This window comes from Bufo gargarizans, chromosome 4, assembly GCF_014858855.1.
Source record: "Bufo gargarizans isolate SCDJY-AF-19 chromosome 4, ASM1485885v1, whole genome shotgun sequence".
Classification (NCBI taxonomy): domain Eukaryota; kingdom Metazoa; phylum Chordata; class Amphibia; order Anura; family Bufonidae; genus Bufo; species Bufo gargarizans.
This window is the reverse complement of record NC_058083.1, coordinates 383,884,306-383,902,448: the sequence shown is the minus strand read 5'-3', so window position 1 is coordinate 383,902,448 and position 18,143 is coordinate 383,884,306. Positions and strand designations below refer to the sequence as shown.

The 18,143-nt window shown below is 48.2% G+C and overlaps 1 protein-coding gene across 1 annotated transcript in view; it reads left to right on the top strand.

The window, feature by feature from the left end:
• HEATR1 (HEAT repeat containing 1) overlaps nucleotides 1-18,143 on the top strand; it is a 94,003-nt gene that overhangs the window by 29,242 nt on the left and 46,618 nt on the right. The window contains exons 15-23 of the mRNA XM_044292376.1: nucleotides 6,545-6,756; nucleotides 7,832-7,953; nucleotides 9,449-9,634; nucleotides 9,792-9,975; nucleotides 10,504-10,652; nucleotides 14,221-14,413; nucleotides 15,154-15,326; nucleotides 15,464-15,625; nucleotides 17,032-17,274. Coding sequence (XP_044148311.1) covers nucleotides 6,545-6,756; nucleotides 7,832-7,953; nucleotides 9,449-9,634; nucleotides 9,792-9,975; nucleotides 10,504-10,652; nucleotides 14,221-14,413; nucleotides 15,154-15,326; nucleotides 15,464-15,625; nucleotides 17,032-17,274 — 1,624 coding nt within the window. The remainder of the gene's footprint in view (nucleotides 1-6,544; nucleotides 6,757-7,831; nucleotides 7,954-9,448; nucleotides 9,635-9,791; nucleotides 9,976-10,503; nucleotides 10,653-14,220; nucleotides 14,414-15,153; nucleotides 15,327-15,463; nucleotides 15,626-17,031; nucleotides 17,275-18,143) is intronic.

The following is an 18,143-nucleotide window of genomic DNA, read 5'->3' as shown; positions in this document are numbered from 1 at the left end:
GTAAAATCTTTCTCGCGTGGTTCATTGGGGGACACAGCTCCCACCCAGTGATTTCTGTTTGCCGTGATTGTTGGCGGTTGTGGAGCCACTATGGCCCCAGTTCTGGTTTGATCCGACTGGCATTGGTCAGTTGTTGGTTGTTTACCGTATGGTTATTTTCTCCTACTCCTATTGCTTGGGCACAAACTGATATGCTCTCTCCAGGCTGGAGGGGGTATAGCCTGCAGGGGAGGAGTTATCACTTTTCAGCCTAGTGTCGCCTCCTAGTGGCAGCAGCAAGCTATACCCACGGTCCTGTGTCCCCCAATGAACCACGCGAGAAAGAGATTTTACAGGTGAGTTTCACAAAAATCTCGTTTTTTCCCCTAAAGTGAGGAAAATTGGCTTCTACCTCACATTGATACCGGGTGGGCACTATGGGGGGGGGGGGGGGGGGGGCAATTATGTATACTGTGAGGGTTGGGGGGGGGGGGGGGGGGGAAAGCCAGTGAAATTCATCCATTTTAATGGCAAAATGGTTGCAAAACAGACATGGCCAGAAAATGGATGCAAAATGGCCATAAAAAACTGACTGTGTCCGATCTTAATTACCGTTTTTTTCACTGTCTTGAGTGATTGCAGCAGTAGTTTAGTATACAAATACAAGCTGACTGACCCCTATTAACTTTTCTCGCCCAGTTTCCTTGGGGGACACAGAAGACCTTGGGTATAGCTCATCTCCCTAGGAGGCGTGACACTAAGAAAAAACTGTTAAGCCCCTCCTCCACAGCTATACCCTCAGCCTGGAGAGAGAGGCTGCCAGTTTTAGCTTAGTGTCCAAGGAGGCAAGACACTCCCTGCTACTGCAGGGCTGTTTTCTCCTTGTTTAAATTTTGATTTTTACTTTTTTCTTTTCTTTTTGTTCCAGATCATCAGGGACAACAGAGATGCACTAGACCTCTCTGTTTCTCCCGGGGTTGAGCTGCGCCAGTGCCGGTCATCCGCACTGCTGCCTCCCCCACAGAAGACAAGGTGGATCAGGGCAGCCCAGCTCCCCTACATCCCGCCAGCGCAAGGGTCGCCCGCACGCCAAGTCCCTCTTCCAGCGTCCTGCCACTACGGTGCCAGTAGCTGAAGGGGCGACCCTGCTGGAATGGACCGAGGGTGAAGACGACTATGGTGAGAGAGTGGCTTCTCCAGCCCTACGTCCCCCACCCCCCACCCTGGTCTCCTGCGTGCCTGACCCCCCATACTGGGCCTCTGGACCCTTCGGTCACTGCTGGACCTAGGCTGGCCCCTGGGGTGCTGCGGGGCGACATTCTACTCCTGCTCCCTCTCCTCCCTTCTGGCCCTCATGGGACGTTTTAGCAGCAGAATGCTGAGAATAGGCATTCACTTATCAGCGTCCCTCCTGGGAACGCTGTGCTCGCATCCTCACGGGCACCCAGTCTCAGGGTCCCCCCATCCCCTCACCGATGCCTGCTCTGGACCGGGGGCTTTTTCCTGACGGCAGTGCTGCTTGGGTTTTTTACTTCCCGGCCTGCTCGGCCGCACCTCCGGCGCTTCTTCCCGGCCTGCTGGGCCGCACCTCCTAGCTGGGCCGCACTCCGGCACTCCTTCCCGGCCCCCGACTGTTCTGGCCTGCGGGGTAGACTCCCGCGGCCGGCATCTGGCTGAGCACGATGCTCCAACGATTCCGGCCGGCCGTCGGCGACTTCCGGTCGGCCGGGCGCCGCAAATTTTGGCCCAGGCTTCGGGCCTACTGGGCCGCATTCCGGCGCTCCACCCGGGCCCCTGACTTCCGGTCCGCGGGGTGGGCTTCCGCGGCCGGTTTGTCCGGGCAGTCCGCTCCGGTTTCCTGTGCGGCCCCGGTCAGCCGGGTGCCGCAGAAAATTTAGGCCCCGGCTTCACGGCCTGCTAGGCCGCAATCTTCCGGCCTCTGTTGAGGGGGCGGGAACTTCTCCGGGCGCGAATCCTTCCCGCCTGGAGGTTCCCCGCCCCCAGGGGATCACGGCGCAGCCTCCTCCTCCCTTCCAGGTTGGTTGGCTGTTAACCCTTCGGGTACCGGCGGCTCCCGATGGGCCTATATGGCTGGCGCCCCTCCCCCCTCTACTTCTATGCTGGGCACCTGTATGGTGGCACTTCTTTCTGCCTCAGTGAGGCTATTTTTTATTTAGAAATTCATAAAATGGTTAACTAATGGATATCTTGTGCGCTGCGCAGGACGCTGCAGCCTTATCTCGGTAGCGCCGCCTGTATGCGTGCTCCTTCCATGAGCGGCATTGTGTCGCACTCCCCGGCTGGTGCATGTTTCCCTTCTAAGTGGTTCTTGCCCTCTCCGGGATACAGCGCTGGCCAAGTGCATGCGCTCTCTTTTTTTCTGTAGGCAGAGTTCGTCACCCTCCAGCTATGGTGCCTGCCATGTGCAGACAACCCCTTCCTAGGCGGGATACTGCACTCTCTCGGGTTGCAGGCTTGCCTGGTGCATGACCCCCCGCTTAGGTGGAATACTGCACTCTCACCGAATACGGTGTTGGCCATGTGCACGAGAACTCTGCACTCATTGGATTCGCTGCAGGCCATGTGCACAACCCCCTTCCATAGGCGGAATGCTGCACTCATTGGATTCGTTGCCGGTCTTGTGCATGTCCTCCTTCCATAGGTGGAATCTGCACTCTCACCAGATACGGTGTTAGTCTGGTGCACGACCCCCCTTCCATAGGGGAACGCTGCACTTTCACTGGATTCACTGCCGGCCATGTGCGTGATTCCTTTCCATAGGCGAAACGCTGCACTCACTGGATTTGATACCGGCCATGTGCATGACCCCCTTCCGTAGGCGGAATGCTGCACTCACTGGATTCGCTGACGGTCTTGTGCATGACCCCCTTCCATAGGCGGAATGCTGCACTCACTGGATTCGCTGCCGGTCTTGTGCATGACCCCCTTCCATAGGCGGAATGCTGCACTCACTGGATTCGCTGCCGGTCTTGTGCATGACCCCCTTCCATAGGCGGAATGCTGCACTCACTGGATTGCTGCCGGTCTTGTGCATGACCCCCTTCCAGGGGGGGAGTGCTGCACTCACTGGATTCGCTGCCGGTCTTGTGCATGACCCCCTTCCTTAGGCGGAATACTGCACTTCATTGGTTATGGTGCTGGGCAGCCGGCCATGTGCATAACCCCCTTCCATAGGCGGTATGCTGCATTCTCATTGGATTCGCTGCCGGCCTTGGGCATGCCTTCGTCCCTCAAGCGCCATGCATACGCCCTCACTGACTGGGGTCGTTCTCTCGCTGGTAAGTTGCTGGCCGCGTGCATGACCCCCTTCCATGGTGGGATGCTTGCAACTCACTAAATCCACTGCCGGCCATATACATGTTCCCCCTTCCGTGGGCGGTGTACGGCACTCTTACTGGATTCGCTGCCGGCCATGGGCATGTCTCCTTTCCTCAGGCAACATACACACACTCTCACTGACTGTATTTGTTCTCTCGCCAGTGTGCTGCTGGCCAGGTGCCTGACCCCCATCCATGGCGGGGTGCTCGCATTCTCCCTGGTTGCATTACTGGCCATGGGCATGGCTCCCCCTTCTGGGCAGCATACTGCACTCACCAGATACGTTGCTGGCCTCTAAGATGGGTGGAATGCTTGCACTCCCATTGGATACGGTGCTGGCCTTGTGCGTGACCACCCCTCATTCCATGGGTGGACTTTTTGTGCGCTCACAGGACTCACAACTGTCCTTGTATATGCTGTGCTGGACTTGTACTTGTCCCCATTCATTGGCGGAGTAGTTGTACTCTCACAAAATTCGGTGTTTGGTGGATTATTGCACACTCACTTAATGCTAGGATTACCCTGTGCATGTCCACTTTTCACTAGGTGGACGTCCTGCTGGATGCGGTGTGGCCATGTGCATGGCCCTCTTCTGGGCGGAATATGGTATGTCTTACTTCTCTGAAGTAGGTGCTGGTCTTGGGCATCACCCCCTTGTGGGGCGGGCTTTGCACGCTTGCTGCCCGCAATGTTTGCCAAGTACATTGCCCTCTCTTCTGGGCGGACTGCTTGCGTTCCGTCGCATGCCATACTAGTCCTTTGTGTATGTCCCCCCTTCCGGTTGCACTTTGCACTTCCGTGGATTCTGTGGGACTCTGTGGCTGGCCCTCCTTGCTGTTTGACTATTTCGCAGTGGGCGGACGCTCTTGGGCACTCTGTGCGTTGTTGGGCCGTGTATGCCTTCTCCTTCCGTAGGTGGGTTGGCTTTCTCACTGCTTATGGGGCTGCTTGTACGTATGCCTCCATTCTTCCTGCGACTTGACGTTTTTCTCTTGGGATACGGTGATTGCCGCCGGCCTGGCATTCTTCTCTGAAAAGATCTTTCTGTTCACCTGGCCTGGACGGGCTCTATTGCTCTCTACTGCAGCGAGCTGGGTGGTATCCATTCTCTGTTCAGAGGGTATATTTGGTGTTTCCGTTGTGACGGTATCCACCATATTCGTTGGCCCTTCCGCCTGGGGAGTGTTTGTGGTTCCTAGATGTGTACCCATTAGTTAACCTGTGGCATTGCTTCCCAGCGCAAGCGGTCACATGGTCGAGAGTGCTGTCTCCAGCGTCCCTCGCAGTCTACGTTGGCTCTGGCGGGATTACGGTTCCCTCGCCTGTTGCCTTTCCTCCTCTTGGATGCGTTTTGGTTTGAGTCCTTCCTGTTGGCACCCTCCGTGCTTCAGTTTGTTTTGCTACCAGGTTCTAGCCGCTCTTTTCGAGCAGGTCGCCCAACTTCTCTTGGTTGCTCGATTACCCAGGTCTCAGGGACCTCCACTTTCGATTCGTTAGGGTATTCGCCTTCTGCGAATTGGTGAGCCGGACATCTCGGAGTAGCGGAGTTCTGCTTTTGAGCGGTCCTGTGGCTTCCCTGTTGCCCGCTCCTCCTTGCGGTTGGAGGCTGTCATCCGTCTTCTCGGCTATTTTTCTCTCGACGGCTCTGTTTTGGCTTCTCCGGGGTCAGTTTTACTCCGATGTGGCTTCTGCCCCGGCCAGGCTTCAGGGGCTGTTCCTTCACTGCCCTCCCCCCTGGGGAGACCATGGTTGTTCATATGGATGGTCCCGGTGTTCCTTATGACCTCGTACTGTCTCCATGGTTCACACTGGCTGTACTAGCTGTGTGCCTATTACCGAGTTTGCCGCATTCTGTCCTCCCGCTGGGTGCAGATTACTTTTACCATTCTGGGCGATGGTCCTACTTGGACTTTACCTTCTCGGTAACCTGGCGGGCCTACTTTCTTCTGTCAAGATTACCCTTCAGGCCCCCACTCCGGGACTGTAAAACACCACCTTCTTGTGGTGGCTACAACGACAAGGACTTTAGCCTGACTTGTCCTGGAGTCTGTTGGATACTGGCCGGGTCCCTTTCGGTTCCTTCCGTTTGTCCATCTGCTCCCCCACTCCGCGTGGATTCGGGACGGCGTTGCTCGGGGGCCGACGGGACCAGTTTTCCCGACCTTTTTGCCCGTGTCACTGATTTGCGTTTACTCGCATTGGGTTTCCTCCCGTCTGCCCAGACGAGTCCAGCGAGCACACTAGTGTTAGCTCCCGGCCGTGCTTCGTCCAGGTTCTGTTGTCTGACTTAGGGTCTTCCCTGGGGTTCTTTGGGAAAGCTGGTCATTCACCCAATTCTGCCTTTCTCTTCCCATGATTCGGTCTTCTCCAGTCTGGCCTGGACCTGCGACTGGGACTCTGTTACTTGAAGTGTCTGCGGGTTTTTGTTTGGACGTCTCCGACTCTTGTCGACGCTCGGTCTCTTGTTTCCAGGAGGTCCGCGCCAAGGTTAACGGCTCCTGGGTGCTTTCCTCCGCTTTAACCAAATGGCTATTGCTGTGGTTACTGCTCAAGGGCAGGGTTCTGTTTTTTTGGTGTCACCGTTCATTTCACCAGAGCGGTTGGTGCCTCCGGGGCCGGAGGCCTTGGGCTTCAGCCTTGTCATTGTGCAGGGTGGCCACGGTCTTCCTTGCACTCTTTACCAGGTTCTCCTGAGTGCGTACTCTGGCTTCGGCGGCGGCTGCTGCCTTGGGCCGCCTGGTTTTTGCAGGCGGCATTTCCTTGCTGCCTTCGGGTGCTTCGCCTTGGTGCTGTGGTCCCTCCCCTCTTGGACTGCTTTTGAACGTCCCAAGGTCTTCTGTGTCCCCCAAGGAAACTGGGCGAGAAAACGAGATTTTTGTATTACTTACCAGTAAAATCTCTTTCTCGCTCTTTCCTTGGGGGACACAGCACCCACCCATTCTTTGGTTTTCTCTGCACGGTTTCCGAGTTGTTTTACCCGTTGGGTAGTTGGCTTGTTGGTTCCACTTTTGGACTTTGCCTTTTTTCACTACTTGGACACGCAACTGGCAGCCTCTCTCTCCAGGCTGAGGGTATAGCTGTGGAGGAGGGGCTTAACAGTTTTTTCTTAGTGTCACGCCTCCTAGGGAGATGAGCTATACCCAAGGTCTTCTGTGTCCCCCAAGGAAAGAGCGAGAAAGAGATTTTACTGGTAAGTAATACAAAAATCTCGTTTTTTCTCCTACAGGTCGAAAGCTATTGAAGAAGCTACAGAACTTATTGTTCAAGAAAATTCAATCAAAGATCACCCTGGGCTTTGTAATAAGGTGATAATGGCTGTGATACCGCACATGGTTTTCACAAGCAACCAGGTCAACTCTGCGGAGAGCTCCATGGCTGTGTACCTGGGAAGAAGTGGTCTTTGTCTCCTGCACCCATTATTAAAAGGCTGGCCAGAAGGTATTCTGCATTGCATATTGGAAGGACGAATACTACATCAAAAGGCTGTTTTCATCCTGTATATTTAAAAGGGTTATTCAAAACTATAAAATGCCCCCCATATGCCCGAGCCCCTCACACTGAATCTACTTACTAGGCTCCCTGTGTCACTCCTGGTCCCCACACCACCACTGATGCTTCTCCCCGTGGGTGCAGCCAATGGCAGTCGGTGACTGGAACAAGCCTCCCTAGAATCGTGGTTGAGGCTAGGGAGGCTCGTCCCTGTGCCCACCTGCCATTGGCTGCTCCCCCCAACACCGGATGTTGCAGTGGCGGTGCGGGGAGCCAGGTAAGTATATTCATTGTGAGGGGCACTGCTTATGGGGGGCATTTTATAGTTTTGGATAACGCCTTTAAGGTTGCCCATACCACACACGTTCAGTAGCTGCCTGACAAATGATCCTTTAGCCAACAGCTGTCTCTCCCAAATTCCCTGTACACATACATGCTCAGTTCAGCCAGCCGTGTATGTGTTTTCAGCAGAGAGAATGGGGAAAGCTTCTGCCGGACTCCTGTCGCTGCGGCTTGTCTCCCTGGAGAACTAACAGATCTGATGTTATGGACTCCTTTGGGGCACTCCTTAAAACTAAACGCTTATCAAACTAATAACAATATGGCTTAAATGAGTGTTTATGAGGTCAGGAGATCAGAGATTAGGCTTTACATGAGCTGTCAGCTGATGCAACTCAACTGGTACTCTGCAAACAGACAGATTTTTATCCCCTGTATCTCAAAAACTGCTTAATTTTTTTATAAAGACAAATTGAAAATAAATGTTTAGCCCAAAATGAGTAAAATGCAATCATAAAAAAAATATGTTTTCAAAGGTTTCCATAGCATTTTAAACTCAGCGTACCCTATCCTCTCCTTCGACATACTTTGTCAAGAAAAAGACGGGAGCTCCCAATACACATTAGAATTTCGATCTGTCCCACCAAAAACAGCAGGGTTTGGCCTGTGACAACCAGATGTGTACGGGGTTGGTGGGGGCGCGCGCTAACCTTGAAATAACACTTATTTCGTCTTATACCAACAGCACTTGGTGACAGCTTAGAAAATGCTCAGTCTGGAAGTTGTGCTGTTGCCGTAAACGCCAGCTTTTCTCAGCTGTTGTCTGCCAATATGGCTGCCATGGACTCATCGATGGTTTTAAAGACGGTGCGTAGCAAGTTTTTATTTGCTGTTGCAATGTTGGGGATTCATATTGTAGATTAAAGAGGACCTGTCGCTTCTCCTGACATGTTTCTTCTAGTAAGTATTTGCATTCCCAGACGGCTGATTGCGGTTCCACAAAACACGGATTCCAGCTCATGCGCGTTCTGCAATTTGCGGACCTCACACAGCCGTCACTCTCATAGAAAATACCTATTCTTGTCCACAATTGTGGACAAAAATAGGACATGCTCTATATTTTTTGCAGGGGAGTGGAACAGAACAACGCATGTTGACGGCACACAATGTGCTGTCCACATCTTTTGCGGCCCCATTGAAATAAATGGGTCACAGGTGCGGAAAAAAACATGGCCGTCTGAATGAGCCCTTAAAGGGAGTCTGTCTTCAGCATTTCACGTTTGTAACCCTTCCCATAGCTTTCTAGCATGCTTACCGTTAATAAAAACATTACCTTTAGCATCAATCCTGGACTTAGAAAACCATCAAACATCTTTGTAACATATGCAAATGAGGGCTCGCAAGTGCCCAGGGGCGGCGTTACCCTCGTAGGTGCCCTGCTAGCTCAGCCTTTTCTTCCTTCCCTCCGCCCGCCCCCCCCCCCACCTTTCCCTCTGACCGACTATCTACTAACTTGTTGTTTTGCCGAGATCCCGCGCTCAGTCCGTCAGCCGGCGCATGCGCACTGCGATGCCCCTTCCTTGTACGGCATCACAGTAATTAATGCGCATGCACCGGCTTTGTGCCGTTAGCTGGCGCATGCGCATTAATTACTGTGATGCCATACAAGGAATGGGCATCGCAGTGCGCATGCGCTGGCAGATGGACTGAGTGCGCAGGCACGGGATCTCTGCGAAACAAGAAGTTAGTAGGTAGGCGGGGGGAAGCGAAGAAAAGGCTGAGCTAGCAGGGCACCTACGAGGGGAACGCCGCCCCTGGACAATTGCGAGCCCTCATTTGCATATGTTACAAAGATGTTTTTTGACGGTTTTATAAGTCCAGGATTGATGCTAAAGGTAACGTTTTTATTAACTGTAAGCATGCTAGAAAGCTATGGGAAGGGTTACAAACGTGAAATGCTGATGACAGACTCCCTTTAAATAACATCTGGAGCATGTTTTCCTAGAATTTGAACATTATGCTGTTCCTCTTTTTCTCCTACATATTTAAAATAGACAAGTTAGTGTTGACCTTTGGCTTGTGTCCGACTTGCCGACACTGTCCAACCAGTGCTGCCTGTACCAGCCTATATAGAGACACGAAACTTTGACAAAGAATGGTAACATCCAGTTTTGAAATGTATTCATATAGGAATGACAGAGGAATGGTACAAATCTTTAAAAAAAAGAAATGCACCAACATTGTTATATTATGGAGAATACAAGTTTTGTGTTTTATTTTTATTTATTTTTTCAGTGCAGCAATTTCTATACTGTGTTCAAGTGTCCGTTGTTGGATTGTTTCCTATTCTGCTTTTTTTTAGGTTGAAGATTTGCTGCACATAGCGGACAAGGACCCGATCCTGGTGAGAGAGAAGGTGACTTTTCTTGTTCTCAGTCATGCCCTGGTGACGGGATGTTCTACATGCCAGGACCCTGAGCTGCAGGTCTCAATCAGAATCTTCCAGCTGCTTGACAAGAAACTGAGGAATGTGCTGGCTGTGGAACAGGCAAGTCTTCTGTTCTCTCCGTGCCAATGTCTGATGGGCATGTTAAACCATGTCACCAACTGAAATTGGGGAATTCAATTTATGGGAATGGTGCCATGTTATGGCGTGACTGAATCGTGATCTGATCTTTACTGGTGGCATCAATATGTTGATACAGGATACCCCAGATAAGTGGCTGCTGAATAAATCAAGCGGGGAGCAGCTTCAGAGGATTGTCTTGACTGAGTACATTAAGAAGTTGAATGCTGGAGAGAGCGTGGACTTGGAGGAGGCTGTATTGCTCATGCTGAGATTGCAGAATTTCCTGAAAAACCTAAAATGTCCAGAATCTTTCCCTAAAGGTGAGAAAGACCTGCCTTATTTCTTGGCATTGGATATGCTCCTAGTGGGCATTCTTTAGAAATGTCTCAGTGGTTCATCGATCCCCTGGGGCTCCCATTCCGACTCTTACTGGGTGCCCACTGGACTGCACTATCTGGCCCACTCTTTACTTGTAGGAATTGCTTGGCCAGAGTGGTTACCCACCTCTGCCAGTGTAGATATCTCCGTGTGTTGAGAGGAGACTAGGAAGTTAAGACAAGCATGGACCTGGGTCCAGGAACAGTAAGGGATCAGTGAGGATGATTATCTCTCTTCTTATTTTATATACCAGTCGAGTTGTTTCAAAGGAATCTTTACCCACAGACAACCCCTTTAAGTCTATAGCATGAGAAGGCCCCAAGCACAGTGAATAAAAACTAGGGTGGTCTGACTGTTGAAGGGTTCTTTAGGTAGTTTGTCCCCCTCTGAGGGTAAATATAAGATCCATTGTGCCATCGTGAAGTCAAATGTGGATCTTTGTGATTTTTTTTTTTTCTCCTTTTTTCTAGGTGAAACTTGGTGGAATCCTGAAACCATGGATAACCTGAGCAAGAACTACCTGCAGCTTCTTATTGGCCTGTTTGATGTGATCGTCTTTGGTGCCAGTGAAGGAAACCATACTGAGAACTTCCGAGCTCTCTTGGGCATTTTATTCTCCGTATGTTGAATGTTACTGTACCCCTCTTCTGCATGCCGGACTTTCATTCCCATTATCGGCTCTACTACATTTTATTTTTGACATAGCTGTAATTTGAAAGCACCCGTTGAATCAGTTCTGCACTTCAGTAACGGAAAAATATTCCTGTATACCAAACTTGACTCCAAAGTAAAATATCCTCAATATATACTAATTAAATCTTTTTAGAAGTTTCCAACCTAATCTGGCCACAAATGTGATGTCTATAGCTTGCTGACTAGGCTTACTTCCTGTAGTTCAGCTTTGGTGGTCAAGCATGCTCAGTTCCAGCACCAGGAGATATAGGAGGCTGTAACTGGGAAGTAATGTGTGAGATCCGCAGGGAGGGAGCACACTATGAGGTGCACAAGGGTGGGGAACTTGTTCTTCATCAGCCTTGGGAATAGAGCGGAAGGAGAACGGTCTGGAGTGCATGTTGGGAACGGTAGTCTGCTACCCACATGGGCCACTCCTGAAGACAAGCCCACTCTTGCTGTACGGAGGGGCAACAATGTGATAACACAATAGAATTGTTTCGAATGGAATATTCGTTGTTGAACTGCTGATATTTGTATATTTAATGGGACAGATTTTTTTTTTTTTTTTTTTTTTTGGGCCTGCCCTTTTTGGTGATCTTCCCAGGAACCTTTGGTACTATCATTACTTGCCTCATAATACCACATTTATAAGCTGGTTTTATTCTTTTCCCGCACCCTTAATCTGTTCATTCTTAGAGAGGATCTATACCCTCTCCTGATATGGCTGTTTCAGTAATTTCTTGCATTCCCATGTAATACCAATTCTGGAGCATCTATTCTTATGACTCTATGATGTGCCATTCAGTTATTATTCCTGCTAGAAGTTATTAATGAATTACTAGTGGTTTGCAATGAAGGTCCAGCTGGGTGTTATCAGTCAGGGGGCGTGTCTCTGCACAGTCTGACACTATCCAATCACTGCTGCCATGGTCAGACGGTGCAGGGACACACCCTAAACTGGTAACACCCAGCTGGACCTTCATTGCAAACTGCTAGCAATTCATTCCTAACTTCTAGAAGGAACAATAAAGTCGTACAACATAAGAATTAAGGATGCATCGGGTATCGAAGTCTCAATACTTGGTTCGATACGATACTGCGATTGGCGTTTTTTTATTTTTATACTCGGTCATTACTAGAGAACATGGCACGTGCTGTGTTATCAAGCGGAGAAGGAGTGAGAGCTCCCCTTCCTCCTTACCACGTTGTAGCCGGCCACTGCCACAAATGAAAAAGCCAAAGGGTCCGATTAGGGGAGTGTCGGGGAGGGAAGTTGAAAAGTTAAAGGATGGTGTCACTAATCAATATGTGGCACATGGAGATTTAAATTGAATAACTCCATGTGCCTCTCAAATTAATCCTTATGTACCCTACATGTACAGCATTATGCACAGGGAATTGTATGACGCGGGCTGCTTCATCAGCGGTGGGTGATGGCTGTATAATACAGCAGGCACCTGGTCGCAATGATGGGGAATGACGATCATGCTGAAACCGGCCAATTGGCCCCTCAGATGCCTCGTGCGGCATCTATGAGGTTAGAGCCCCTGCAGTGAAATTGTGGGCCTCCGTTCTGTTACCATGCCAGTCTGGGCGCTGCAGAAGGTTCCCAGGCCTGCCATGATAAGTATCCTGCTAAACTGTGCAATAGATTAGGGCAGGGGTGCCCAACCTTTTCTGGTTGGGGGGCCACATTGTCAGCCTGAACCAATTCCAAGGGCCGAAAATATAACTTAAAGAAGGTATTACCAACTGAAATACTGTATTTATGGTATATTAAACATACAGTATATATCATTAATGTCTGGTTACACTTCTAGTACTCCCATCTAATGGTGAAATACATGAAAGATACATGTGAGCAGACACTAGACATAGGCATGACACTAGGCATAGGCATACAAATCTACCAGATGGTTGGGTGACGCAAAAAATGGTATCGAGGGCCACATGTGGCCCCCGGGCCGCAGGTTGTGCACCCCTGGATTAGGGTGAATGGGACAAGGATTCAAAAGATCATAAAGACAGAAATATTAAAAGTTTAAATCACCGTCCTTTCCCAATTTTACATATAAAAAAAATATAAACGATTTAAAAAAATAAACATATCGGGTATCGCCTCATCCGTAAATGTCTGAACTTTTAAAATCTAAAAAAAATTAATAATAAACACTATAAAAGTTTGGTATATCCGTAATTGTATTGAGCCGGCAACATGAGGTTAATATGTGGGTATTTTTTTTTTTAATTTTAGTTTTTTTGCCGTGGTATCGCAATGCTTCTGAATTATTATTACATGGGGAAAGCAAGTGGTTAGTAAAAGTTATATCAGGAGAGGTGACGGCTCCTCTTTAAGTTGTCTGCCATAAACATCTTCCTGACCATAGCAGTAAATGCTTTACAATGGGTTTTATTGTGTTCCTAACTGTCTTAAACATTATTGAAATTCCAATTAAGTCTGTCCCCTTCTGCAGATCACAATTCAAGTTTCACTCAGAGTAGTGAATTGTTGATGGGCATCTGTGTATTTTTGTTGGTGCCCATTTGTCCATATAGACCTTAAAGAGAACTTCTCGCCCCAAAATGCAGTGGGATCTGCAGGCACCCGGTTATGGAGCAGGAGGAGCTGAGCAGATTAATATATGGTTTTGTGGGAAAAGATTCAGTATAAGGGCTTGTTCACACGACCGTGCCGTTTTTTGCGCCTGTGTGCCTTCTGCAATTTGCAGAACGGAACAGGAGGCCTATTATAGAAATGCCGCAAAACGGACAAGAATAGGACAGGACTCCTCATTTTTTGGGGGCCACGGAACAGAGCAACGGATGCGGACAGCACACAGAGTGCTGTCCGCATCTTTTGCGGACCAATTGAAATGAATGCGTTCCGTATACTTAACCAGAAAACGGCCCATATAAGGAAGGCAAAATACATTTGTGTGAACGAGCCCTACTTGTATTTTATACATTAAAATCTTTTCTGATCCCAGTTGTACACGGGGGAGGTGTTATCAGTGATTGATGGCATTCTCTGTGTAAGGCCGTACAGCAGCGGCTGCATAAGGCAACCAATGACGCCGTGCGCTCATGCTGTCAGCAGGAATCCCGGCCGGGTTTCCACGGTTCGCTTTCGGCCGCGGAACACAGCCGTGTGCATGAGGCCTAAGTGTGTATACAGAGATAGCTGTCAGGGCGGTCTTAAGAATAGAAAAATATAGATATAAATGTATAAATTACAAGTTTTACTGACTCTCTTTCCCACAAAACTATGGTATATATCAATCTGTTCAGCTGCTCTTGCTCTATAACACACTGTCTGCAGATTGCACTGCACTAGGGGTTAAAAAATGAAAAATTTAAATAAATCATTCCTTTCCTTCTGTTCCCTTGATGCACTGGCTACAATGCTGCTCTTTACGGTTGGTCCTGGCACGACACTAGAAATGTCAGGAAAGGCCTACTCAGCCAGTCAGTCTGTTTAATCGTACAACTTATTTTTTTCTTTCTTCCACTAGGGTTGTTTAAAAGGGCCGCTGAAACTGTTCAGTTTCCTCTGTCTTCTTTGGACCTATAGCTACAACCACTCGGGTCCTGTGGGCTGCACAGTGAATGCGGTGTTACAAACCCGAGCCTTCTACATCGGCCAAGCCTTACTAACATCACAGTCTGGTCCTACAAAAAGAGACTTTAAATCTATTTCATCCCCAGGTACGGTGCGTTTTAATATTCATCGTCTATTAGTATCTTAATAAGGGTACTTTCACACTAGCGTTAAAGTTTTCCGGTATTGAGTTCCGTCCTAGGGGCTCAGTACCGGAAAAAAAAAAAAAAAACTTCAGTTTTGTCCTAATGCATTATGAATAGAGAGCAATCCGTTCAGTATGCATCAGGATGTCTTCAGTTCAGTCCTTTTACCGTATTTGGCTGGAGAAAATACCGCAGCATGCTAAAATTCCGGAACACTTGCATTATTTTCCATTGAAATGTATGTATGCCGATCCAGTACCAAAAATGTGAAAACAAATAAATGCTGGATCCATTTTTCCAGATGACACCGGAGAGACGGATTCGGTATTTCGATGCATTTGTCAAACAGATCCGCATCCAGATCCAAAAACAAATGGCATCCGTTTGCACACGAAATTCCGGCAACGGAACTGCCTGCCGGATTCCTCTAACGCTAGTGGGAAAGTACCCTAAGATGGCCACAGGTTGTCCCACTTCTCACCAATGATCAGGTGTAATCTGTGGCAATCTGTGCCCATTTCTCCAGCAGAAACACCATAGAGGAAATGATTCCTTCCATGGTGGCCATTAAAGGAATGGTCACTAATAGCACGTTTAAACATGTTTTCTTAATCGGACAACCCTATTGGTTTATCAATTATAGAAATGGATATCCTGTTTGACTTTTGACCTTCATTGGCTTTCACGGTTCTGTTCCTTAGTGGCCGTGTCTTTGCTGCTTAACCTGGCCAATCCTATAAGAGAGGTGCGTAGAGGCGCCATGGCTTGCTTAAGTGCCCTTAATATGCCAAAGGAATCACCGCTTCACCCAGTCATCCAGGGAGTGATGGAAAGAACCGAGGAGATAGTTGCCGATCCTAACTACGTGGCCCAGGTATGTCACTATATTATTGACAGTGATTTGGGAGTGTTGTATGTACTTCAGTTTATCTGACTCTTCTTTCTATGCAAGTCTAATGTTCAAGGTGTGCCTATATAACCATTGCGACGGCGGTGTTCTTCTGACTGCAGGCTTTAAACAGTGTGTTTGAACAAATGCAAACATCCGCCTCTTCCAAGGCTTCTCCAAAGCTCAGCGCATTGAAGGAACTTTTGAGCCTTCTGCAGAACCCAAGCTGCCCCTCGTATGTTGGTACAGTTTTAATGAAGGTGCTTCAAAGCGTAAATGGTGAGGTATGTATGCTTGATATCAGTGATTCTTTACACATTAAGGGTATCTTCACAAGAGTCTGACGGTTTTCTGTCTGGATTTGGAGGGGAAAAAATCTGCAGTAGCCGCAGAGTGGGTGCGATTTTAATAAATCTCACAAACACACTGGAGGAAAAATTCTGCATGAAAGTTGACATCCCTTTATGAGTTTTAAAGGCAACATGTCACCATGAAAATGCAGTGTAAGCTCCAGGCAGCATGTTATAGAGCAGGCGGAGCTGAGCAGACTGAAGAGATTCCGTATAATTTGTATTTCATTCATTTCAATTCCTGCTCATTCAGAGTTTTGAAGTCAAGGAGGCGGTCCTATCAGTGATTGACAGCTATCTCTGTATACATGGTCATAGAGGGAAGGCTGTCAATCACTGATAGGACCGCCTCCTTGACATCAGTCAGTGACTGACAGCTATCTCTGTATACACAGTCATAGAGGGAAGGCTGTCAATCACTGATAGGACCGCCTCCTGGACTGCAAAGCCCAGAATGAGCAGGAATATAAATGAATGAAATACACGTTTTACAGAATCGTTTCACACAAAACTATATATCAATCTGCTCAGCTCCTCCTGCTCTATAACGTGCTGCCTGCAGAGTACAATGAATTTTCATGATGACAGGTTCCCTGTATATCTGCGGCATGTCAGTTTATGTTGTGGATCTTCTCCACAGATTACCCTTTGCAATGCATAGTGTGAAATCTGCTGCAGAATCTACACGTGAAACATGGAGATTTTGCTCCAGTTTCTTTGTCGAGTGGGCGACAGATTTTTTTTATTTTTTTTCCCGCCTGTAACTTTCTGGAAGAAAGTTAAACATATTGGTGGCATTAATGGGTTAAAGGGAACCTGCTGTTAGAAAATAACCTTTTGTGTAAATCAAGTTTAAAGGGAACCTGTCACCGGGATTGTGTGTATAGAGCTGAGGACATGGGTTGCTAGATGGCCGCTAGAACATCCGCAATACCCAGTCCCCATAGCTCTGTGTGCTTTTATTGTGTGAAAAAAAATGATTTGATACATATGCAAATTAACCCGAGAGGAGTCCTGTACGCGAGAGGAGTCAGGGACAGGACACATCTTAGGTTAATTTGCATATGTATCAAATCATTTTGTTTTTTTTTACACAATAAAAGCACACAGAGCTATGGGGACTGGGTATTGCGGATGTGCTAGCGGCCATCTAGCAACCCATGTCCTCAGCTCTATACCCCAAATCCCGGTGACAGGTTCCCTTTAACATGGTTAAACAAGTGCTTGTGCCTAAAAGCCGATTAGAGAAGGTTTCTGTTTATATCGCTCAATTTCCAAAATAATCAGTGGCACAATAGCATTTTGGAGAATGATCCACGGTGTTTCTTTCTATCTTGCAGGATCTTCTGGTTCAGTTATTGTCAGTTTTGAAAAGACTACTGGATAAAGTAGCGCAATCTCCGAGTGACGTTCTACCAGATGAGGCCTTGCTGCTTCACCTCATCCTGGGCAAGTTTAATGAGCATTCTGCTGGCCTCTTATCCACTAACCCTCAGTGCCTCGATGTCTTTGTACAAGCTCTTAAGACCCCTCAGATCTTCTCGGATGGGATGTCCTCCTTCCAGATTACTGCTCTTGGACAAGTATGTTTTATTTTTGTGCTTTGTGAATGAATGAAATGAGTGATAGATCATATAATCCTATAGCATCTCACCTGAGATCCCAGATTTAGGTCACATGTCATCTCCTGCCTTTTTTTTAAGCTCCATCAAACTATAGTGAGAGTTGTTTGTCTATGATTAGTCATTTAAAAAGAGGAAGCGGATTCTGAAATATTAAACTTTTTTCATAAAGTCTGAATGTGTTGAAAACACAAGCAACATGTAGCAGGAAAAAAACCTGGCCAGGATTTAGGACACGCTATGAATTTTTTAGTCCACAGGATGCCCGTTATACTGTGGATATGTCACCAATTTTCACAGTGGATTGATTATATTGTTTGCAGCTGATGACATCTCAGTGTAAGGCTACTTTCACACTTGCGACAGAGTGAACCGGCAAGCAGTTCTATCGCCGGAACTGCCTGCCGGACCCGGCAAAACGTATGCCAACTGATTGCATTATTAAGGCTCCATTCACACGTCTGTGATGTGTTGCGGACGAGAATAGGACATGTTCTATCTTTTGCGGAGCTGCGGACCCAAAGATCAGGGACGCGCTCCGCAATTGCGGATGCAGGCAGCACACTGTGTGCTGTCCGCATCCATTCTGTCCCCATAGAGAATGAATGGGTCAGCACCCGTTCCTCAAAATTGCGGAACGGATGCGGACCCATTTTGCGGACGTGTGAATGGAGCCTAAGACTGATCAGGATCCTGATCAGTCTGAAAAATACCTGATCAGTCAAAAAAAATGCATTGAAATACCGGATCCGTCTTTCCGGTGTCATCTGGCAAAACAGATCCGGCATTTATTTCTTTCACCTTTTTTTTTTTCGGTCTGCGCAAGTCTT